The sequence below is a fragment of the Rhinatrema bivittatum genome, chromosome 4, assembly GCF_901001135.1.
Source record: "Rhinatrema bivittatum chromosome 4, aRhiBiv1.1, whole genome shotgun sequence".
Taxonomy (NCBI): domain Eukaryota; kingdom Metazoa; phylum Chordata; class Amphibia; order Gymnophiona; family Rhinatrematidae; genus Rhinatrema; species Rhinatrema bivittatum.
In genome coordinates, this window is record NC_042618.1 from 268,153,045 (window position 1) to 268,178,611 (window position 25,567).

A 25,567-nucleotide genomic window follows, 5' to 3' on the forward strand; every position below is an offset into this window, starting at 1 on the left:
ACCTCACACACACCATTGAGCAGATGGAGACTCTAATAGCCGATCGCCCTCTATCCAATTACAAACCCCAGTCCCCTTCGGACTGGCTATTGTCCTGGCTCCCCGACATGGCAGGTCTTAGAAAGATAATTCCCATTGTATTACTTTGTATCTTCATTCTAATATGTTTGCTGCTGCTTTATTCAATGCTTGCCCAACCTGGCTAACATACTTATACCTAAAACACAAAGATTTCCTTTAAAATATAAAAGAAAGGATGAGATGTGGGGAATAAAGGCTTTTGCTCAGGGCTGGCATACCATGCTGAGCTTGTCTGCTTTAGCATTCCTCAGCTCTCTGCACTTTCTTATCTCAGCTTCTCGGCTTCACAAACAACCTTTGCCCTAAACACAGAATGCTTGCTTGCTTTGACAAAGATGATAACATGAGTTAATCATGCGCATAGCATAATAAGCCTTGTAGCTGTATATTCTGCAGTGTTGTAACCAATGGTATGATGTTTACTCTGATGAGATGTAACGCAGGACAATAAAAGAAGTGCGCCCGGTTTTAGCTCAGGGTGCCTTCCCAAGATCTCTGCCTGATGTGTTTGCTTCCGTGCATCTCCCATCACCAACACTTTTGCTTTTGTCTCTCCATCCAACCCATCTGTGACACAGACTTCAAAAATGATGTCACAGGTGGGACACCTGGGCAGGAAAACAAAATTGAAAACCTAAGCAGAATAGCAGAGGACAGAAAGAGGACAAAATTGAAAACCTAAGCAGAATAGCAGAGGACAGAAAGAGGACAAAATTGAAAACCTAAGCAGAATAGCAGAGGACAGAAAATTGAAAACCTAAACAGAATAGCAGAGGACAGAAAGAAGTGGAGCTGGTGGGTAGACCAAGTGCCGCCAGAGAAAGAGAAGGTGTGTGATGGTGGAAGCAGTAATGGAGGTGGCAAGCATACTAAGCCTCACCAACCAATGAGATGGATGTTTATGTATTTTTTTTAAAAGCTGTGTCCTATACTATAGGTCCATTGTAGGTGAGTAATTAATTATAAATCATAAAAATATAAAAGCATAGATATAATAACATAAAACAATACATTTCTCCAAAATGTAACCGCAGCTATAGCCAAAATGAATCCTGTGTTGGCTAACTGAGTAGCGCAGCTGGCAAGGAGCCTAGGCCACAGTGTCCAAAGAGTGGTGTTACCAAAAAGTCTTTGCCCACCTGTCCGTTGAAATAAAGGAGCAGTAGTAGCTTGGCTGGAGAATCTATAACCTACTGTCGAGAAAAGAAGCTGTAGCAAAGGCCTGAAGAACAGTATTGTCAGGGTGAGACTCAATGAGATGAAGGGGGAAAGGAGAGAGATGAAGGGGGAGATGGGGTAGGGGAAGGGCAGAGAAATGAAGATCAAGAGGGGGGAGAGTATACTCCCTACCACACATACAATCTACTCTACCATCTACCCTACCACATGCACCCTCAAACATCCCTTCCACCCATACCCTTCTCCAAGGCACAAACATAAGCCATCCCCACCATCTTTATTCCTCCACCACTATATAGCAACTGCAAGACACTAACACAAATGGAGGAACTGTAATATGTAGTAGATATGCATGTCATAGTCATCAAACATGGGGGGTCATTTATCAAAATACTATAAGGTGTTTTCGCATGCGTTATGGGCTTATCGCATGCGAAAAGTGCCGTTAACGCATGCGGAAACGCCTTTAACGCATGTGATAGCACCATATAACGTATGATGTGATGCAAATCCGAAAAAGAGGAGGAGTTAGGGGTGGGAGTGAGCTGGGTTTACCGTTTTGTGAGGCCCTATCGTATGGCTTTAATGCCGATTTTAGCTACACCTTTTTCAGTAGCATTAAGCTTGTGTTAATGCTTTATTGCATTTAGTGATGTGTTTTCACATGCCTGGTTTAGTAGTTTTGAAGCTCCTAGAGCACCAGTGTAGCTATCCAGGCTAAGAGAGAGAAGAGAAGAGAGAGAGAGCCTAGCCATACTGCCCTCACCCTAGATAGGTATTTATATCTCTATGAGAGGCCCACCTAGTAACTCGAGGTGAGGTTTAGGTATTAGTGTAGGGGTTAGGGGCCACTTTGACATTCAAAGTGAGATGTATGAACAGAACAGTGCTCTCTTGTGAAGATTTGATGGCCTTCGGAGTGAGGAAACTCACTCAAAGATGAGATTTGTGCAATGTTCTCTCAACCTAGCTTGATGGACTCTCTATCTGGGTAATATCAAGCTTGGTTGAGAGAACATTGCACAAATCTCATCTTTGATTGAGTTTCCTCACTCCAAGGGTCATCAAATATTCACAAGAGAGCACTGTTCTGTTCGTACATCTCACTTTGAATGTCAAAGTGGCCCCTAACTCCCTACACTAATACCTAAACCTCACCTCGAGTTACTAGGTGGGCCTCCCATAAAGATATAAATACCTATCTAGAGTGAGGTCATTATGGCTAGTCTCTCTCTCTCTCTGCCCCCCCCCCCCCCCCCCCCCCCCCCCCCCCCCCCCCCCCCCCAGTGGCTCTGATAGTAAACATGGTTCCCTCAGTGGTAATATGTAGGAAATACATATCTCATAGTGTGAAAAAGTTATCACAATTTGCAGTAACTTAGCTCTTCGCATGGGTATTAGCGCAAATTGTGATAAACTGCTTATTACCATAAAACATGCCCCTTTTTCTATCGCATGCGGTATTTTGTGCATTTTGATAAATCTAGGCCATGGTTTGAAATTGCCATACGGTTCTAGATGTTGAAGTTGATTTCATTTTGTATTGTCCATTTACTAACATACAATACTCCTTCACTACTTCATATTACTCTTGTAAAAATAATCAATTTTAGGCATTCAAATTAATTTATCATATCAGCAAATATTTCCAATTGCTTTGTATTATCTTTGTATGTCCTCTGCTACTGATTCTTCCACTGCAAAGTGTTTTCAAAATAAATGATGAGCTTCTTTCAAAAAAAGGCAATCTGATCTGTACTAGGTGAGTAGCTACATTTGTATTCACTAACTTCAGTCAAAATTTTTGTATGCTTGTTTTGTTTTCTTTGTCACATAATTATGGATTTAAGTTATGAGCATTTAATTTATTGAGAATTTTCTCCATTTTTGACATTTTAAATCTGTGAATACCCCTAAATAAATCAAGACCTGTAAGTCTTAGGTGTTTAGGCAGGTGAATGTTGCACAATTGTTCACAATAACAATTGGTGTTCAAAATTCAGTTTTCTAGAAAGAATTATTAAATAAGTTTTTTTTTTGTAGTAGAAAAATATAAAAGTTAATTTAAACTATCTAATAATATATTTGTTAAAATGACGAATACATAATGATGTATATTTTAAAATTTGGTTTAATTGGAAAAAAATGTTTGAAATTTTCTTCAAACTTTATCTAGGACTTTCCAAAATGTAGAAAAAAAAAAAAAGACTAGTAGTGCCACAAAGTTGCCTGTAATTTGCCTTACTTTCAACTAGAATCAGGGGCATTAATTTCAGAGATAATTTCAGTGAGCTGCCATAGTTTTCAGTCAGCACTATCACATGATCTAAGCATGCGCCAAGGTTCCCACTGGCTATTGTCTGCTGATTGCTTTGCAAATCCCTAGTCATTTAAGCTCCTGCTTTTAAATCATAAAATCTATAAGGTAAGACACTTGAAAATGCTTGTCACATGCCATCTTCCTGCTTCCTTTATAACTTTTCTTTATGTAAATCCTTTTACTAAACTTCTAAATGCATTAATGGCATCCCCGCCTAGAAATGTGTGACTCTTGTCTACAGCAAAGACTGCTTGTTGGTAATATTTGGCAGACAAAATAATGAATCCTACACTTTCCCTGTCTTTAGTGTTTGTACTAATGACTATTGCATTTATAGTGATGTTTTTGTTTAATTGTGCAGAATTGTTTTTATAATGTGCACAGGTAAGTTTAAAAAGACCACTGAATTTTGTGTCACATTTTTTTTTACTGCATGCAGTTAGAAATGTTACTGTTAAAAATTGGTTTCTTATTTAATATTTGTTGGGTTTTTTTGTGCCTGCTGTGCTCTGATGCATGATTAAATCTAGGCAAAGCCTGGTAAAGTTCAGAGCGCATCAGGAAGAGGGAATTAAGAACACTAGTAACCAAAATAGGGTTTTTTAAGAACGTAAGAATTGCCATACTGGGTCAGATCAAGATCCATCAAGTCCATCATCCTGTTTTTGAAAGTGGCCATTCCAGGTCAAAAGTACCGGCAGATCCCGTAAAGCAGATTCTTTAAAAATCAGTGGGTTTTGCGAACAGGAATGTATTTTCTTTTCAAGTACTTTCAACACTATATTTAATTTAATATAGCCCAAAACATTTCTGCTATATTAAATTCCGGACACTGTACTGTTTTCTGTAAGGCCTGAGAAATTTTTATCCTCAAGATTTGTATGTACCCTTAATGTTTATGGAATCCCTACAAGTGAAACTGTGACAACCTAGATTCATGATATAACACTGAAAAGGTCAGTTCTGAAGCCAAGTGTGAAACATGTTTGTTTTTGAAGAACAAATTCATAAATTAAAATTTATTTTTATTTTATTTATTTAAACATTTTTATAGACCGACATTCGTTGGGAACATCACTTTGGTTTACATAGAACAAAATGCAGCAAACAGGCTTTACAGTAAACTAGATACTGGAGTATAAAAAACTAAGAACTATCAATTCAAAATGTATAGCCATGTATAGAGATAAAAATTTTACAGACAAAAGAATGAGGTGAAAACATATTTACAGTCAAAGTATATTGCTAAATATAGTGACAGGATATTTACAGTCAAAAGGCTTTGGTGAAGACGCATTTACAGTCAAAGTATATTGCCAAATGTAGTGACAGGATATTTACAGTGAATACGCTGTGGAGGAGACGTATTTGCGGTCAGAGGGATGTGGTGACAATGTATAAACATTCTAACAGGGAAAAATTAAGAGGAGTGGTGAGTTAATGGGGTAGGGGCTGAAGGCAGATCTGCAAGCTTGCTGGTGCGGCATGAAACTAACGAGGGAGGGTGATATGTGGGAGATAAGAGGGGGAGAGGTGAAGGGGTATATTGCAAGGAGCTGTTGGATCAGGTAGTTCAAGTGTAAGCCTGCTTGAATAGCCAGGTCTTAAGGTTCTGTTTAAATTTCTTCGGGCACGATTCTTGGCGAAGATCAGTAGGCATAGGCAGATGGACATAAGTTTAGTAAGTTTGTGAAGGTGTGTGAAGTGTTGCCAAGTATTGGTTTCTAGTGGGTCTGGCAGGGGTGTGAAATAGGAGATACTCATTGAACTAATGCATGTTTTGATTGTGAAGTGATTTGTGGATGATATTGAGAGTCTTGTATATGGTCCGGGATGTGATTGGCAGCCAGTGCAGTTGTTTGAGGTCAAGAGAGATATGATCATTTCTGTGGGCATTGGTGAGAATACGGACAGCGGCATTTTGGAGCATTAGGAGGGGTTGGATTGCGTTTTTGGGAAGGCCTAAGAGAATGGCATTGCAGTAGTCAATTTTCGACAGTATGGTGGATTGGAGTACTGTACGAAAGTCGTTGAGATGTAGAAGAGGTTTCAATTTGTTTAGCGTGTGTAGTTTGAAGAAACAGTCTTTTAAAGTGGAATTGATGGATTTTTTTAGGTTAAATTGATTGTCTAGTGCAGCGGTTCTCAACCTGTGGGTCGCGACCCCTTTGGGGGTCGATTGACAATTTGCAAGGGGTCGCCTAAGAGACCATCGGAAATATGGGTTTTTTTGTCGCTCCTCGAGTCACTCCCTCCTCTCACCGGATGCAGTAAAAAAGTTCATTCTGCGCGCCCTCGCTCCTCGAGTCACTCCCTCCTACTGTAAATGTTGGAATGCGTTGGAAGAGGGGTAGTCTTATACGGCGAGTATATCCCAAACTCTATATTTTAACTGTAAAAGTTGGGGGTCGTCTTATACGCCGGGAAATACGGTATACACAGTACAGTTACTTAGGCCTATCAACGAAAATAATTTTATGGTTGGGGTCGCCACATAGTGGGGAATTGTATTAAAAGGGTCGCAGAACTATAAAGGTTGAGAACCGCTGGTCTAGTGTGACACAGAGATTACGTACATGTTCGGAAAAAGTGATGGTGGAGGGTGGTGAGTTGAGCAGGGGGAAGTTAAAGTTAACATTGTGAAGTGAGATGATTAAGAGCTCAGTTTTAGTGGTGTTTAGAGCGAGGTAGTTGTTTGAAAACAAGGTGCTGATTGCAGCGAGGGCAGTTTCCCAGGTCTTAATGGCTTCAGGTAATGTGTCAGTTACAGATATGAGGATCTGTATGTTGTCCGCATATATAAAATGCGGAAGACCAAGTTCAGAGAGGAGATGGCAGAGGGGAAGAAGGTATATATTGAATAGGGTGGAGGAAAGTGAGGAACCTTGTGGGACGCCTTGTGTCAGGTTGATTGGTTTAGATTCATTGTTCCCAATTTTTACTCTGTATTGTCTATTGCTTAGGTATGATTGAAACCAGAGAAGAGAGATGCCGGAAATGCCAATTTCTTTAAGGCGTTCTATTAGAATGTGTGGTTGACTGTGTTGAACGCAGAAGATATGTCTAGGAGGGCCAAGATGTACGATTGACCTTTGTCCAGGCCTTTCATGAGGTAGTCGGTAAGGAGATGAGGAGGATTTCGGTGCTGTGGTGTTTACGGAAACCATATTGGGATGGGAAGAGGATGTGATGTTCATCTAACTAGTCAGTTAGTTGTTGATTAATTGTTTTTTTCTAAGATTTTTGCTATGAAGGGTAGGTTGGAGATGGGGCGAAAGTTGGCAGGGTCAGGGTAGGTTTTTTTTAATATAGGTTTTTACTATGGCTTGTTTAAGTTGGTTTGGGACTGTACTAAGTGAGATGGATCTGTTGATAATGTTGGATATAGGTTTGGAAATGATGGAGATGGTAAGGAGGGCTTTTGTAGGGATGGTGTCTGAGAGGTGAGATGATGGTTTAATTTTCTTTAGAATGGATTCTATTTCTGATGAGGTGGTGGTCTCGAAAATGTTAAGTACGGCAGTAGTGTTAATTGCTCAGGTTTTTGTAGGAGTAGAGAAGCAAGACATAATTTTGTCAATTTTATCATGGAAACAATAATGCAAGGTCTTCACATTGGCCTGTCATCTGTATCTGGGGTGGAGGTAGGGGTTAAGAACATAAGAATATGCCATACTGGTTCAAACCAAGGGTCCATCAAGCCCAGCATTCTATTTCCAACAGTGGACAATCCAGGCCATAGAACCTGGCAAGTACCCCAAAAAACTAAGTCTAGTCCATGTTACCGTTGCTAATAATAGCGGTGGTTATTATACAAGTAAACTTAATTAATAGCAGGTAATGGACTTCTCGTCCAAGAAACTTATCCAATCCTTTTTTAAACACAGCTACACTAACTGCACTAACCACATCTTTCTGGCAACAAATTCCAGAGTTTAATTGTGCGTTGAGTGAAAAAGAACTTTCTCCGATTAGTTTTAAATGTGCCACATGCTAACTTCATGGAGTGCCCCCTAGTCTTTCTATTATCCGAAAGAGTAAAAAAACTGATTCATGTCTCCCTGTTCTAGACCTCTCATGATTTTAAACACCTCTATCATATCCCCCCTCAGCCGTCTCTTCTCCAGGCTGAAAAGTCCTAACTTCTTTAGTCTCTCCTCATAGGGGAGCTGTTCCATTCCTTTTATCATTTTTGTAGCCCTTCTTTGTATCTTCTCCATTGCAATTATATCTTTTTTGAGATGCGGTGACCAGAATTGTACACAATATTCAAGGTGCGGTCTCACCATGGAGCGATACAGAGGCATTATGACATTTTCTGTTTTATTCACCATTCCCTTTCTAATAATTCCCAACATTCTGTTTGCTTTTTTGACTGCCGCAGCACACTGAACCGACGATTTCAATGTGTTATCCACTATGACGCCTAGATATCTTTCTTGGGTAGTAGCACCTAATATGGAACCTAACATTGTGTAAATATAGCATGGGTTATTTTTCCCTATATGCATTACCTTGCACTTGTCCACATTAAATAAATTTCATCTGCCATTTAGATGCCCAATTTTCCAGCCTCACAAGGTCTTCCTGCAATGTATCACAATCTGCTTGTGATTTAACTACACTGAACAATTTTGTATCATCTGCAAATTTGATTACCTCACTCGTCGTATTTCTTTCAGGTCATTTATAAATATATTGAAAAGTAAGGGTCCCAGTACAGATCCCTGAGGCACTCCACTCCCTTCCACTGAGAAAATTGTCCATTTAATCCTACTCTCTGTTTCCTGTCTTTTAGCGAGTTTGTAATCCACGAAAGGACATCGCCACCTATCCTATGACTTTTTACTTTTCCTGGAAGCCTCTCATGAGGAACTTTGTCAAATGCCTTCTGAAAATCCAAGTACACTACATCTATCGGTTCACCTTTATCCACATGTTTATTAACTTCTTCAAAAAAGTGAAGCAGATTTGTGAGGCAAGACTTGCCTTGGGTAAAGCCATACTGACTTTGTTCCATTAAACCATGTCTTTATATGTTCTGTGATTTTGATGTTTAGAACACTTTCCACTATTTTTCCTGGCACTGAAATCAGGCTAACCGGTCTGTAATTTCCCAGATCTCCCCTGGAGCCCTTTTTAAATATGGAGATTACATTAGCTATCCTCCAGTCTTCAGGTACAATGGATGATTTTAATGAAAGGTTACAAATTTTTACTAATAGGTCTGAAATTTCATATTTTAGTTCCTTCAGAACTCTGGGGTGTATACTATCCGGTCCAGGTGATTTACTACTCTTCAGTTTATCAATCCTCTACCACATCTTCTAGGTTCACCGTGATTTGGTTCAGTCCATCTGAATCATTACCCATGAAAACCTTCTCAAGTACGGGTACCTCCCCAACATCCTCTTCAGTAAACACTGAAGAAAATAAATCATTTAATCTTTCCGCGATGGCCTTAACTTCTTGTTTTAGTTAAATTTGTTACGTATTCAAAAAGGGCTCTGGCATTAAATTGAAGTTGATGAATTCTTTGGGCATAAAAGTCCCTTTTAGTTTTGTCTATTGCTTCTTGGTAAATGTGAAGGTAGGATCTAAATTTTGCCAGTTTGGTAGGTGATGGATCTTTACACCAACTCTTTTATTGCTTTCTTAGGTCATGTTTCATGGTTTTCAGCTCGGGAGTGTACCAAGTTTTGGTTTTTTTTGCTATTTAATGAGTTAATTTCTCGAGATTGTGTGGGGCAGATATTGGCAACAGTGCTGGTAAGTTGATTCCAAGAGGAGAGTGCAGAGTCAGTCAGTCAAGTCTAGTTTGCTGAGTTCATTAGAGAGGGTTGCGATAAAGTCATCTCTTTTGCAAGGTCTTCTGAAGTGAATAGCTTTTTTGGTGCGTGTAGGAGTAGGAGTATTTTTTATGGAGCAAATGGTATTGATGCGGAAATGGTCGGACCAGGGGATAGGATTGCATGTAAGAGGGTCTGGCCAGATTAGGGAGTTGGTAAAGATAAAATCAAGAGTGTGGCCTGCCTTATGTGTAGGGTTAGATATTATCTGCTTGAAGCCTAGGGCGTTGAATGATGCTAGAAGGGAATAGCAGGAGGATGATACTGGTACTGAGTCCACATGTAGATTGAAGTCTGCAATGATAATCGCTGGCGAGTCTAAGACTATGTTTTTGGTGATGTATTCAATAAGGGGGGATGGGTTATTGTCGAGTTGCCCTGGCAGGGCGAATATTAAGCAGATTTGGAGGTTGGGTGATTTAAATAATCAGATTTCAAGTTTGTGTGGAGGAGTGATCGATTGCAATGTTAACCTAAAGTCCTTTTTTGCAGCAAGAAGGAGGCCTTCTCCTGTTTTTTTGGGTCTGGGAATAGAGAAAATGTCGTATGAGTCGGTTGGAAGTTGATTTAGTAAACCATGTCTGAGTCCTTTAGCCATGTCTCAGTAATAGCACATATGTCAGGGCTATCATCTAGGAGAATGTCATAGAGTAATGCTGTTTTTTTGACAATTGACTGCGCATTTAAGAGAAGGATGGTAAAAGTGGTAAGACTAATTAGTTGGGTGAAAGGGGTGATCATGATGGGGAGAAGTGTTCTGTGGTGCTCATAGAGGGTTTTAGGTTGAGGAGCAAGAACTTTAGGACAGTAGTGCTTGAGTGTGGGTATAGAGTGGGTACGCATTCTTATGTTGGGGGAGCCTAATGAGAGTTATTGCGGTCTAGGTTGAGTGTTGTGTAGTCAAATGTTAGGTGAAGGTTGAGGGAGGATAGATAGGTAGCCTGAAGAAGGAAAGGTGATGGTCTTGGGGGCAGGGATTCTTGAAGAATGGGCCAAGCTATAGGGAGGACCTTGGAAGAAGTGCCAAAAGAGGGAAGTTAGGGAGAATAATGAAGGGAGACATGGCAATGAATTCGATTTAGTAATATAGGTCCGTGGCTGATTCAATGAGGCTAAAGGACTGGATACTTGTGCCAAGGAGGGGCACGAAGGGGCACACTAAGCGGCAGGCCCCCTTAGACACGCTCCTTCAGCGCGAGATGCCAGATGCCTGCCTACCAGTTTTGTAGGCCCTGCTGCGTCCGGGATGAGGGTAGGCAGAGTGGGCAGTCCAAGGGTGGCATCAGGCAGCAAATTGGTGGTGCTTGAGGTAGGCCGCAGCCTCGGCCTCGATTTCGGGCTCGGACCCTGGAAGGTCTCCCACGCCGATCTCGTTGAGCCGGTCACATTACTGTCAGGTTGGGCGAGTTCCGGATCGGGTGCGGCGAGAAGGAGCGATAACGGAGGCCTGCCTACCAGTTTTGTAGGCCCTGCTGCATCCGGGATGAGGTAGGTGGAGTGGGCAGTCCAAGGGCAGCGTCGGGCAGCAAATCAGTGGTGTTCAAGGTAGGCCACAGCCTTAGCCTCGATTTCGAGCTCGGACCCCGGAAGGTCTCCCACGCCAATTGCGTCAAACCGGTCACGTTGCCGTCGGGTCGGGCGAGCTCCAGATCAGATTTAAAGAAGATAAACATCTAGAATTAAATTTACAGGTCTGTAGGATTATAATTACATTGTAAAGATAACTGCAAGGCAGAGATGCTCTAAATATGAAAGTTCTTTCTTTTACCAGGGTTCATGGATTCAGTTAGTAATAAAAATGCCCCCTTGGTAGTTGCCAGATTAGGTGCAGGGGAGTAGGCAATTCTTGCCTGTTAGTGTTACCAGTTTGTTACCATTTTCAGGATTTTAAAATAAATATGAACCGTATTTTCAAAGCTGTAAGCGAGTAAATCGGGTTACTTGCGCCGGGCCTAAAGCACCGGAATGCTAAGTCCCGGGGTTTCAAAAAAGGGGCGGGGCGGGGCCAGAGTCCTCCGGCACAGTGGCCATTTGCCGCTGTGTTGGAGGATCGCATGCCGGCAGGCTGCCGGTGCGCACAACTTGCGCCTGCCCAGAGCAGGCGCAAAAGGTAAGATAAAGGAATTGGAGATTAGGATATAGGGCTAGGGAGCGGGAGGCTTAGGGAGAATGGGGGAAGACCGTGGGTGTCGGCGTGCGCAAGATGCACTAGTGTGCACCCCCTTGCGTGTGCCGACCCCCGATTTTATAACATGCATGCACCTGCGCGCGCATGTTATAAACTCAGCCGTCCATGTGCGCGCGCCGGTTAGCGCTCTCACATGGACGCCTGCGCGTACCTTTGAAAATGTACCCCTATGAGTTTCATGTATTTTTCATAGACTGTCGAAAGTCTCATTAATTTCAGTGTAACTTCCCTGTGAACATTAGCCACTTTTCAGTGGTTGTTCATAATGACTCTTAAGAGGACCTCTTACTGTTTATCCCTAAGTTATGTGTGAAATTTGGGTGCTGCATTTTCTAATATGAAATTATCTATTTCCTTATACTCTTTTTATTAGACCAGTTACAAAATTCATTCGTAGTTAGAGATGTATGTTTTTTAATATTACTTCTTCAGTTTCAGCAACAGAGATTAGCATTAATTTTAACAATCCTTTGCATTACCACAGGGCTTAGTTTCTGAAAATAATTTAACTTAGCTGTGATAATGGATGTAATATACTGCTACTTTTTCTTATTCTTAACAAGATGTATGTAGCTCCATGTTAATGGATTTAAATCAATATTACTTAAAATTATTGCAGTTTCATTGGAAATGTGTTTAATAATAGTTATCTTTAAATAAAATTTTAGTGGACTGTATGACATTTAAGCGCGCGACAGATAAGCGCGTGTCAAATGAGCGAGAACCAAATAAGCAACCAAGACAGATGAGTACGCATCATGGGCCGGATTTTCCAAGGGTTACGTATGCCGGGCCTATTTTCAAATGGCCCAAGACGTGTGTAAGTCCCGGGGCTTTACTAAGGGGCAGGGCGAGGGCGGGGTCAGAGGCTTCCGGCGCAGCGGCCATTTGTCTATGTGCGGGGGATCGCGTGCCAGCAGTTGGCCAGCATGCGCAACTTACTTCAGACCCAGAGCTGTAGTAAGTTTTAAAACAAGAAACAAAAAAAGAAAAAGGTATGGGCGAAAGGGCGGGGGACGTAAGGGGGGGTGGGGGGTAGGGAACAGGGGAAGGCAGCGCGGCTCAGCATATCTTTGACAAATATAAAATCGCCGCTCATGCTTTTTTCTCCACAATGAAAATATTGGCCATGATACAGGTCAGATTCAGTCTAAACTGTTCCCAAAATATTCTGCCAGCTTTATACGATTCATGTTACATGTGGCACCCTTATATGCCATCTTACCTGATAAGTCTTGTTCTACGCGCGCTCAACTGTCACATGTTTAACTATTGCAGTTCTTCATTTGATGTTCGCTTAAATGTCACATGTTCAAGTGTTGTGTGCTCAAGTAATGGGCAATGGTCTCACTAGCAATACTTTGCACTAACATTCAGAAGATCCCTGGTTTGGTCCTTGAGTTAGGTTTTCTGTGCCCAGAGTCATCTGGGACTGGGGTTGTTGCACAGGAAGCATTCACAGCAACTAGGGGAAGAGTAAGTAATTGTCATTCCTGGATTTGGTATCCATGATTTCAGGGTTCCAGAACAAGTCATAGTGTGTGGCTTCCAACCAAAGCACTGTCACTTCAATGATCAGACTATTTACATTTGGGGAAAGGTGGGGTGGTATAAAATTGGGCGAAAATTCCCAACAAATTAAGGCTTATAGTGTCAGTATCCAAGTTTTAGTTCCAGTTGAGCTAGATGTCTAAAGGAGCAAAAGGGAAAAACATCAGGAGAAATTAATATTAAAGAAAGCACTATTTATTAAGAATCATATGGTTTGATATGGTTACATTTTAGAGCAGTTTGCACATGAAAACTCTGTATTAACATTAAAATGTCAAATTAAACAGAGTAATGTCAAATTACTTTTTCTTAGGGCTTGATTCTGTATAAAGGGATATAGTGGATGTATATAGAAATATAGCCAAAGTTTTTAATTTAATTACAGTTTAATTAAAAGGACAAGAATATTACAACTTTGTTACTATGTATGTGTACTTGTTTTTTATAAGAGCATTTGAGATTGCTGCTTCCTTTTATACAGATTTTTTTTTTTAGATAAAGAAGAAAACAAGTCACATATTAGAATAGTTTACAGTACTAAACTGCAAAGTTCAGGACCTTTCTGATTTGTACTAACAAAAAATAAATCCTAGCAGCACTAGTTATTGGACATTGCACTGGACTGCATCACAGAAAATAAGCGGAAAATAAGACTCCTAAAATGGAATATTCCATAGAGAAGTTCATTGTAGTTACTTGAACAAATGTGAAATATGACCTTTCCCATTCATTACTACAATTGAAGCCCATTGCTTTTGTAGCTCTCTATTATTATAATAGACATTTTCTATCATTATTTGTGTCCTGGGCAATTTGGCCTAGTAATACAGGAAGCATGAAGGTTTCAAATTCCAGTGTAAATATTTTAATGGGATAGTGTATCTTGCAAAAGCATTTGTATTATTGGGTTTCATAATCCAAAAAACCCCCAAAAGTAGTATTTGTTGATTTCTGCCTGGAGAGAGATTTTATCACTTGGATGCCCACTGATCTTGACTTGGCAGTAACTGTGATGCACATAGGACAAGAGTATAGATATACTAATATATTTATATATACAGTACAATGTATAACTTGGTTTATAACGTATGGCAAATAAAGTGCTGATGCTTATCTTTTTTTATGTAAAAAGTTCTTTAGGCAGGCTTGTTTTGATCAGGTGAAAACCTACCATTGAATATTTATATTCTTGCATACTGCAATATAAATATGAAGATGTTCTGTTTTTTTTCTAATCTACTTGAGTGTTTCTGTTAATCTTGACAAAAAGGAGAACTAAGGTTACCTAAATTAGCAGAGAAATTTACTGCTTGTGGCTCATTCTAAATAAATGTTGGTTCTATATATGTTTAAATGCTATTGAAATTTCAGGCCCACTGAATGCATTAAAAAAAAAATCTGAATGACTCCTGTGTTTTTGAATTGCAAATAAGTCAGCAACTGTTGCTTAAATATGATCTATAATGCGTACAGAACATTTCAGTATGTCTTAAATAATTTTCTAGAGCTGAATAATATCATTTTTGCTTTCTTTCAGATGAACCAGAGACTCGGGATGCATGGTGGGCAGAAATCAGACAGGAGATCAAATCCCATGCCAAAGCACTGGGTTGTCATGCTGTAGTGGGCTACAGTGAATCAACTAGCATTTGGTAAATTATAATAGAATTTTGAGTTCATTGGTATCTTAGGAAGAATTTCTATTGCATTATCAGTGGCTAAAGAAACTCTAGCCGTCATCAACAGAATGTGTGAGTTTTATGTCAAACGTCTGTGCTTACAAAATAATATGATGGTTGATAAGGACATTAAGGTCCATCTAGTCTGCCCAATTTTTCTCTTAGTGCAGTGCTAAAGACTCCAGTTAACCTTTGAGTTTTTACTCACCTCATCACAAACAGGAATCATTTGTGCTTATTCTATATTCTCTTGAACTCTTGTCACTGTTTCTATCTCTATTATCTTTCCTGGGAGGCTATTCCATGGTTTTCGTAATTAAATATTTCCTGATTTTGATTCTGTGTCAGCTTATTATATCTCAAAACATTTAGAATCGATAAACTTGAGTTTACACTTGAGTATGAATTTTTTCAAATAAATTCAAATGTAAAGCTAGCTGGAAATGTTTTTGAAAAATTCAAATAAATGTAGCTCATATAAGAAATGTTAAGATTTAAATGCTTTATCTGTTGTTTATATTCCTTAAAAAATGTTCCTCATAGGTGGCATTGATAATTATTATTTTCCTAACATGTAGACAGTTGCCCTCAGGACCAGTGGGTTCATGCCAGCATATGGAGATGGAGCAAGCTGACGTCACAGTATATATAACCCTGCCAGTATTCTCCGTCTCCAGACTCCGCATTAAATCATGATTGAAAGCAATAATCAGGACTTATCCGGCTAAGTATTGATGGTTGAATACCCAAACCCGTTGAACAGCCAACACTTAGCCAGATAACTAGTTATCCAGCTAAATACTTAGCTGGCTAACAGGTCTATCCAGTAAAGTGCGGCCGCGTTTACCATGCTCCTAACCCGCGTTCTACTCACTTTCCGGCCGCGTTAGCCCTTCCTGCGATCCACAACCCCCTTTAACCTACCCTTACCGCGTCCTAAAATCCCCGGGCAACCCCTTCCGCACGCGGCATGTATATTGCATGCAAACGAGCGAATTAGCTATTCCCTAGCATCCAGTAACCCGCACCCCGACTATCGCTATTTTACTCTGCCGTTTTGCCGCGCGTTTAACCTGTTAACTTACCGCCTACCCTTACCCCTGCATTAGAGGCAGGGGTAAGGGTAGGCGGCAAGCTTTCCCCCAGCCCCCGCTCACCTGCCCTGGCCGCGTCCATGGATACTGGTCTCCGGGGTAGCCCCAGTCCTCTCCCCTCCTCCCGAAGCAAAAAAAAAGCGAAGTTGCAAGAGAGAGAGGGGAGAGGACGGGCAATCCTACGCTCGGCGACTTACTTTTTGCAGCCCCCTCCAGACATCGTGGCTTCCCCCGTGCCAGTCCCCCTCTCCCCTCCTCCTGAAGCAGGGTGCAAAAAGCAGCCTTGCTCCGGGAGGAGGGAAGAAGGGACTGGCAGTGTAAAGCGGCGAAGCGACTTACTTTTTGCAGCCCCTCCGGACATCGAACGACCTCTCCTGACTCCAGCTGCTCGCGAAGATGGACGCCTGCACGGCCGCTGAAGACGTGACGTCACGACGTTTGGCGTCACGGCATGTGATGTCACGTCTTCAGCGGCCATGCAGGCGTCCATTTTCACGAGCAGCTGGAGTCAGGAGAAGTCGTCCGATGTCCGGAGGGGCTGCAAAAAGTAAGTCGCTTCGCCGCTTTACACTGCCAGTTCCTTCATCCCTCCTCCCGGAGCAAGGCTGCTTTTCGCACCCTGCTTCGGGAGGAGGGGAGAGGGGGACTGGCACGGGGGAAGCCACGATGTCCGGAGGGGAGCTGGCAATCCCAACTTCCTGGTATCTGTCAATTCAAATGACATTTGAAATGACAGATACCAGCATGGCCGTGAAGTGTTAGGCCCACGCACCCAGGATACTGTATATGCGCTCTATACAGTAAAATGGGTTGTGCGGGCCTAACGCTTCACGGTCGCTTCTTAGACGCAGCTTACATTTGCAAGCTATTTACATAAAGGATCAAGTAGTAGGTGAGCTGCACTGTGCGTGCGGCAACCGCGGGTGCGCCGGGCACTAACGCAGCTCTTCCTACCGCTCGTTACTGGATAGACCTGTAAGTGGCAGACAGGGTGAGGGCCTTCTGGGGAAAAGCCAACTTAGCCGGTAAGTTAACTTTCGGTAACTTAAAATTAAATAATTTGGTTGGCTGGATTATTTATCTGGCTAAGTCTGGATGGCATATAGGGCTGTCCTAAAATTAGCCAGATAAAGTTATCCGGCTAACTTTAAAATATCTAGATATATTTAGTGGCGTGGCTGCACCACTGAATATATATTAAACTAGCCGGATGTGTTTATCCAGCTAGCTAGCTGAGCCACACAAAGTCTCAATTTCTATCTCTCCATATATTTTGGTGTAACAGATAAGAAAGATGTGATAATCTTACACTGTACAATGTTTTGGATGCTGGAAATAAAGATTTCATAAAAATAAAGGTTTTATTGCTAAGAACAAAACACATCATTATAAATCATTTTGTGTTATATCAAGTCACGTTATTTATATGCCCATTAACACTGGGGTTGATATTCTGAAGAGTTATCCAGGTAACTTACCCCTAAATTTATCAATATTCTATATTTATAGCAGAAATATCTCCCACAATGGTATAGGGGCTTGGTTAGTATAATTTCCCTGCTCCTGCATCGCGTAAATAATTTTCGTGTTGCGCGCTATGTCAGTGTGTCTCGCGTCATTAGCCATGGCGTGCACTATTAGCTATGTCTCGCATTATTTTATGCACATTGCACAATTTTTTGTTATATATATGCCCATTTCCTGCAGCTGCCTCTTTGAGGGTGAGTCGGGAGTAGGATAGAAGAGGTGAGAAGTTTTTAGAGATAGTTCGAGCTTTTTGTATGATTACTGAGTGAGCTAACATAAGAACATAAGAAATTTCCATGCTGGGTCAGACCAAGGGTCCATCAAGCCCAGCATCCTGTTTCCAACAGAGGTCAAAACCAGGCCACAAGAACCTGGCAATTACCCAAACACTAAGAAGATCCCATGCTACTGATGCAATTGTTAGCAGTGGCTATTCCATAAGTAAAATTGATTAATAGCTATTAATGGACTTCTCCTCCAAGAACTTATCCAAACCTTTTTTGAACCCAGCTACACTAACTGCACTAACCACATCCTCTGGCAACAAATTCCAGAGCTTTATTGTGCTTGAGTGAAAAAGAATTTTCTCCAATTAGTCTTAAATGTGCTACTTGCTAGCTTCATGGAATACCCCCTAGTCCTTCTATTATTCGAAAGTGTAAATAACCGAGTCACATCTACTTGTTCAAGACCTCTCATGATCTTATCCCCCCTCAGCCATCTCTTCTCCAAGCTGAACAGCCCTAACCTCTTCAGTCTTTCCTCATAGGGGAGCTGTTCCATCCCCTTTATCATTTTGGTTGCCCTTCTCTGTACCTTCTCCATCGCAATTATGTCTTTTTTGAGATGCGGCGACCAGAATTGTACACAGTATTCAAGGTGCGGTCTCACTCTGGAGCGATACAGAGGCATTATGACATTTTCCGTTCTATTAACCATTCCCTTCCTAATAATTCTTAACATTCTATTTGCTTTTTTGACTGATGCAGCACACTGAGCTGACGATTTTAAAATATTATCCACTATGATGCCTAAATCTTTTTCCTGGGTGGTAGTTCCTAATATGGAACCTAACCGTGTAACTACAGCAAGGGTTATTTTTCCCTATATGCAACACCTTGCACTTGTCCACATTAAATTTCATCTGCCATTTGGATGCCCAATCTTCCAGTCTTGCAAGGTCCTCCTGTAATGTATCACAGTCTGCTTGTGATTTAACTACTCTGAATAATTTTGTATCATCCGCAAATTTGATAAACCCACTCATCGTATTCCTTTCCAGATCATTTATATATATATTGAAAAGCACCGGTCCAAGTACAGATCCCTGAGGCACTCCACTGTTTACCATTTTCCACTGAGAAAATCGACCATTTAATCCTACTCTCTGTTTCCTGTCTTTTAACCTGTTTTTAATCCACAAAAGGACAATGCCTCCTATCCCATGACTTTTTAGTTTTCGTAGAAGCCTCTCATGAGGGACTTTGTCAAACGCCTTTTGAAAATCCAAATACACTACATCTAACGGTTCACCTTTATCCACATGTTTATTAACCCCTTCAAAAAAATGAAGCAGATTTGTTAGGCAAGACTTCCCTTGGGTAAATCCATGTTGACTGTGTCCCATTAAATCATGTCTTTCTATATGCTCTACGATTTTGATCTTGAGAATAGTTTCCACTATTTTTCCTGGCACTGAAGTCAGGCTCACTGGTCTATAGTTTCCCGGATCGCCCCTGGAGCCTTTTTTAAATATTGGGGTTACATTGGCCACCCTCCAGTCTTCAGGTACAATGGATGATTTTAATGATAGGTTACAAATTTTAACTTAATAAATCAGAAATTTCATTTTTGAGTTCCTTCAGAACCCTAGGATGCATACCATCCGGTCCAGGTGATTTGCTACTCTTTAGTTTGTCAATCTGGCCTACTACATCTTCCAGGTTCACAGTGATTTCGTTCAGTTTGTCTGACTCATCACCCCTGAAAACCATCTCCGGAACTGGTATCTCCCCAACATCCTCATTAGTAAACACGGAGGCAAAGAATTCATTTAGTCTTTCTGCAATGGCCTTATCTTTCCTAAGAACCCCTTTAACCCTTCGGTCATCTAATGGTCCAACCGACTCCCTCACAGGTTTCTTGCTTTGGATATATTTAGAAAAGTTTTTATAATGAGTTTTTGCCTCTATGGCCAACTTCATTTCAAATTCTCTCTTCGCCTGTCTTATCAATGTTTTACATTTACCTTGACAATGCTTATGTTTTATCCTATTTTCTTCAGATGGATCCTTCTTCCAATTTTTGAAGGATGTTTTTTTGGCTATAATAGCCTCTTTCACCTCACTTTTTAACCATGACGGTAATCGTTTTGCCTTCCTTCCACCTTTCTTAATGCACGGAGTACATATGAACTGCGTCTCTAGGATTGTATTTTTAAACAATGTCCAAGCCTGTTGAACACTTTTAACTTTGCAGCTGCACCTTTCAGTTTTTTTCTAACTATTTTCCTCATTTTATCAAAGCTGCACTAAATTTTGTGTCCTATAAGAAAATTATTCCTTACCTGCTAATTTTCATTCCTGTAGTACCATGGATCAGTCCAGACGGTGGGTTATGTCCCCCGTCCAGCAGATGGAGTCAGAACAGACTTCGAGGGGCATTACCATATAGACCAGTACGCCCTCTGAAGGAGCTCAGTATAAAGTTTATCAAAGCCCGATTAGACAAAGTACAGTCTGGATCAAGTTTGCTTAACCATAAATTCAACTAAAAATGCAACATCAACAGTAAAGTTTTGGCAACACAGCCAACTTGTAGGGAGCTGTGATCATAGAAATGAACCAGGAAGACACAGGCTGCTAACAGAACAATCCGAGCAGTACAAAGCGGAGCAGGACCAAGAACCCAAGAGTTGTGGGCGTCTGTACTGATCCATGGTACTACAGGAACGAAAATTAGCAGGTAAGGAATAATTTTCTTTTCCCTGTACATACCTGGATCAGTCCAGATAGTGGGATGTCCCAAAGCTTCCCTAAATCGGGTGGGGCCCTGAGAGGCCTGCTCTGAGAACCTGCTCGCCAAAGTGCCCAGAGTCTGAAGACACGAGGTGCAGCCGATAATGTCTCGAGAAAGTGTGCAGCGATTTCCGCGTTGCTGCGCGACAAATCTCCTGAGAGGAGACAGAGCGGACCTCCGCCCAGGAGGCTGCCTGTGAGCGGGTAGAGTGAGCTTTGATGCCGCAAGGAGGAGTCCGTCCCGCTCCAATGTAAGATGCAGAAATGCTGTCCTTTAGCCATCTAGCGATCGTCGTCTTCGAGGCCTGTGAACCTTTCTTCGGACCTGACCATAGCACGAACAGATGATCAGTAACCCTGAAGTCATTGGTAGCCTCGAGATAGCGAAGTAACGTGCGCTTGACATCCAAGAGGCGAATGGCCCTCGGTTCGTTAGAAGCGAAGGATGGAAGTTCCACCGTCTGATTCAAGTGAAAAGACGATACCACCTTTGGGAGGAAGGAAGGAACGGTGCGGAGAAAGACTCCCAAGTCCGTGAAACGCAGATAAGGTTCTCTGCAGGACAAAGCTTGAAGTTCCGAGATGCGCCGAGCAGAGCAGATGGCAATGAGAAAGACGGTCTTGAGAGTGAGATCCTTAAGAGTAGCTCCGCGGAGCGGTTCGAACGGCGGCCCTGACAAGGCACAAAGCACTAAATTGAGACTCCAAGAGGGACATGGGTCCCTTACCGGAGGCCGTAAGTGCTTGACCCCCTTGAGAAAACGTGCGATGTCCGGCTGGAGAAGGAGGGAGCCGCCAGTCTGTACTAGTGAGCTCAGGGCAGCCACCTGTACTCAAAGTGAATTGTAGGCGAGCCCCTTGTCCAATCCATCCTGGAGAAACTGTAGGATCTGGGATATCGACGCCCTCATGGGCCGAGTGCCCTGTGTGGAACACCACATCTCGAAGACTTTCCAGACTCGGACGTAAGCTACCGAGGTAGACGTCTTCCGGGCCCGCAGCAGAGTCGAAACTACCGCCTCCGGGTAGCCTCTGCGCCTGAGGCGACGCCTCTCAAAAGCCATGCCGCAAGACAGAAGAGTTCTGCCTGCTCGAAAAATACCGGTCCCTGGTGCAGTAGACGAGGGACATGTCCCAGTCGGATCGGTCCGTCTATCGCTAGTTGTAGAAGATCTGCAAACCAGGGTCGACGGGGCCACTCTGGGGCAATGAAGATCACTGTCCCCTGATGGCTTTCTATCCTGCGGAGGATTCTGCCCACCAGGGGCCAAGATGGAAAGGCGTAGAGAAGCAGATGTGGAGGCCACGGGAGGACTAGCGCATCCACCCCTTCCGCGCCGCACTCTCTTCTGCGACTGAAGAAGCGGGGGGCCTTGGCATTGAGGGAGGTCGCCATCAGGTCCAAGTGCAGGGCACCCCACCGGCGGACAAGAAGTTGCATCGCTTCGTCCAAGAGGGACCATTCTCCGGGGTCTAGCTGTTGACGACTCAAGTAATCCACCTGAATGTTGTCCACCCCGGCGATGTGTGAGGCTGTGAGCCGGGCAAGGTGAATTTCTGCGCATTCCATCAGGAGCGCCGCCTCGAGCGAGACGTGCCGGATCCTCGTACCTCCTTGCCGATTGATGTAGGCCATGGTGGTTGCGTTGTCCGAGAGAATCCTGACCTCCCGGTTCCGAACCAGCGGGAGGAAATAGTGGAGCGCCAGCCATACCGCTCTGGTTTCCAGGTGGTTGATCGGCCACGTCGCTTCTACCTTCGACCACATCCCCTGCGTGGTGCTCCGATCGCAGACGGCTCCCCATCCGACGAGACTTGCATCGGTGGTCACCACCATCCAATTGGGCACCTCGAGGGAGTCGCCTCGAGCCAGGTGCGCTGGAACCAACCACCAACTCAGACTGTCCTTGGTAGCTTGCGGAAGGGGGAGTATCATCTGATAATCCTGTGAGACTGGTTTCCAGCGGGAAAGGAGAGCCGCCTGAAGGGGACGCAGGTGTGCAAAACGCCCAGGGCAGAAGATCGATGGTGGAGGCCATAACGCCCAATAGCTGAAGATAGTCCCAGGAGGTGGGTTCTGGCAACGCAGAAAACCATCGTATGTGTTCCCGCAAGGATTGAGCCTTGTCCGGGCGTAAGAAAACCTTGCCCTGACGCATGTTGAAGCTTGCCCCCAAGAAGTCCAAGTGTTTCGAGGGCACGAGGGAGCTCTTGGAGAAGTTCACCACCCAGCCCAGGGAGCGTAGTACCTGTATGACCCTGGCTTCCGAGGACTGTCCGTGGGTGAAAGACTTCGCCCGAATCAGCCAATCGCCAGATAGGGATGAACAAGGATGCTCTCCTTCCTTAGGGCCGCCGCCACTACCACCATGATCTTAGTAAATGTGCGAGGAGCGGTCGCCAACCCGAAGGGAAGTGCCTTGAACTGAAAGTGTTGGCCCAGGATCTTGAAACGGAGGAAGTGCCGATGAGCTGGGAGGATTGGAATGTGCAGGTAAGCCTCCGTCAGATCTAGGGAGGCAAGGAACTCCCCCTGATGCACTGCTGCGAGCACCGAGCATAGCGTCTCCATGCGGAACCGGAGAACCCATAATGACTTGTTGACCTCCTTTTGATCCAGGATGGGCCGAAAGGAACCGTCCTTTTTGGGCACGATGAAGTAGATGGAATAATGGCCCAAGCCCACCTCGCCGAAGGGGACGGGAGAAATGGCCCCTATCTTCTGCAATCGGTCCAGAGTTTGCTGTACCGCTGTCCTCTTGAGGTCCGAGCCACAGGGGGAGAAGAGGAACCTCTCCCTTGGAGGGCGGACAAACTCCAAGGCGTAGCCGTTCCTTATAGTGTCCAAGACCCACTGGTCTGAGGTGATACGTACCCACTCCTTGTAGAAATCTGCAAGACGACCTCCGATCCTGGGGGTGAAGGAGTGGGCGAACCTGGCATCATTGGGCGGGCTTGGGTGGGGGGTTCCCCTGCCCCGAATCATCGCGCGTGGGCCTACGGCCACAAAAGGAGCACATCCAGGACTGAGATCTGGAGGAGGGTGTCCGAGGCCCAGTCTGCCTGTAACTCCTGTAGCGCCGCTGCGCTCTGGCCCTGGTTCGAGAAGAGGCAAAGGACCTTGACGGACATATTCTATCCTCAGGCAGACGGTGGACTGCGTTCTCACCCAGGGACTTGATGATCTGATCCAGATCCTCTCCGAAGAGGAACTTGCTTCGGAAAGGTAGAGAGCCCAGGCTTGACTTGGAGGAGGCATCCGCCGCCCAGTTACGGAGCCACAAAAGACGCCGAGCCGCTACTACCGAAACCATGGACCTCGCCAGATCTCGGAAGAGGTCGTACAAGGCATCCGCCCCGTACGCTATGGCGGACTCCAGACGGTCCACCTGGACGGCTTCTCCGGGCGGCAGATCCTGAGAAGTAAAGTTGCTGCACCCAGCGAAGAATGGCCCTTTGCGCGAGCGAGTTGCACATGACCGCTCGCATCCCCAGGGCGGAGACCTCAAAGACCCGTTTGAGAAAAATTTCCAGCTTGCGGTCCTGGGTGTTGCGCAATGCCGCTCCGCCCGTCACCGGAATAGTCGTCCTCTTAGTGACCGCCGACACCGCCGAGTCCACCTTTGGGACCTTGATGAGCTCCAGGAAATCCTCAGGAAGTGGATACAACTTTTCCATGGCTCGACTGACCTTTAAAGATGCTTCAGGGGTTTCCCACTCCCTGGTCAGGAGCTGCAAAAAGGAATCATGGGTGGGAAAGGCCCGAGACCTAGGCCGGAGGGCGGCTAGGACTGGATCCCTCTTCCTGGAAGACGTGGCAATGGCAGGGGCAACTGGAGCTGGTGGGTCCGGCGGTGGGTCAAGATCCAGCTCTAGAAGTATCTGAGGTATGAGATCATCCAACTCCTCTCTCTGGAAGATGCGAAGCGCACGTGGGTCGTCGCCCTCCGACTGACCGTACGGCTGCGCAGGATCCGGGGGGCCCAGGGGATCTCCCCCCAAGGATGAAGCCGCCCCCGCCCCTCCCGGGGCAATGCGCACCCGGGTGGGTGCTGGTGGGGCCCCTGACACCGATCCCACCAGATCAGGGGGGCCGCCGTTCCCGCCAAAGGCGGCGAAGTGGCCGGCCCGCGCCGCGGTGAAGAAAGAAAGGTGAAAGTGCTGAGGGGCTGCGAGGTGCCTTCCCCCCCCCCCCGGGGAGACACCGCGCGCAGATCCCCTTTCCCGATATTCTCGACCCCGGCTCGCCGCAGGCCGAACACCGGGATGGCCGCGGCATCGGTATCGCCGGGGGAGAAAAGAAAAAGCCACGGGGGGGGACGACCCAGAGGAGGAGAAGGTGCCGCGGGGGGGCCCGATCGGCCTGTGCTACCTGCCAGAGACCGTACCGAAGGAGCAGGGGGATCGCCCGTCCCTGCAGCAGCGGCCCCGGGATGGAGGAAGATGGCGTGGAGAGGCCGGCACCACCGGCTTCCACGAGGCACCAACGCTACAAAAAACCTAGACGCCAAAAAATGAAAGAGAGCAAACAAAAACAAACATCTTAACTTACCCCTGGCCAGGGAAGGAGGAGAGACCGAGAGAGAGAGAGGAGGCAGCCAGAAACAAACCACGCCTCCCCAAAAATTGAACAAACTTTTTTTTTTTTTAAACTTGATCCAAATTGTTCAAAAAGGAATAGGTAAGAAGAAAAGGGCAGAAGAACTAAATCCCTGCCACCCTGGGGAAGCATCAGGTTCCCCTACTTGCATCTGCTGGAGTCAGAAAGATACTGAGCTCCTGCAGAGGGCATACTGATCTATATGGTAATACCCCTCGAAGTCTGTTCTGACTCCATCTGCTGGACGGGGGACATAACCCACCGTCTGGACTGATCCAGGTACGTACAGGGAATTTGTGTTACAATTTGTTTGCCGTTCCCTTGGTCTCATTTGTCATTTTGTATGTGAAAGTTTTTGTTTGTTTGTCACATTTGTCTGTTGGTCTTTTTCTGTGGAGGAATGGTGGTGTGCAGGAGTGAGGATGGTTGTTGAGGAAGAGTGAGTAGGAGAGTGGAGGAATAAGAAGGTGTGTGGAGTAGGA

General features: G+C 44.3%; 1 protein-coding gene across 1 annotated transcript in view; it reads left to right on the plus strand.

The window, feature by feature from the left end:
• The window catches only part of C2CD5 (C2 calcium dependent domain containing 5), a 1,535,590-nt gene that overhangs the window by 764,849 nt on the left and 745,174 nt on the right, over positions 1-25,567 (plus strand). Inside the window, 1 exon segment of the mRNA XM_029600113.1 lies at positions 14,706-14,820. Within this exon segment, the coding sequence (XP_029455973.1) occupies positions 14,706-14,820 (115 nt within the window).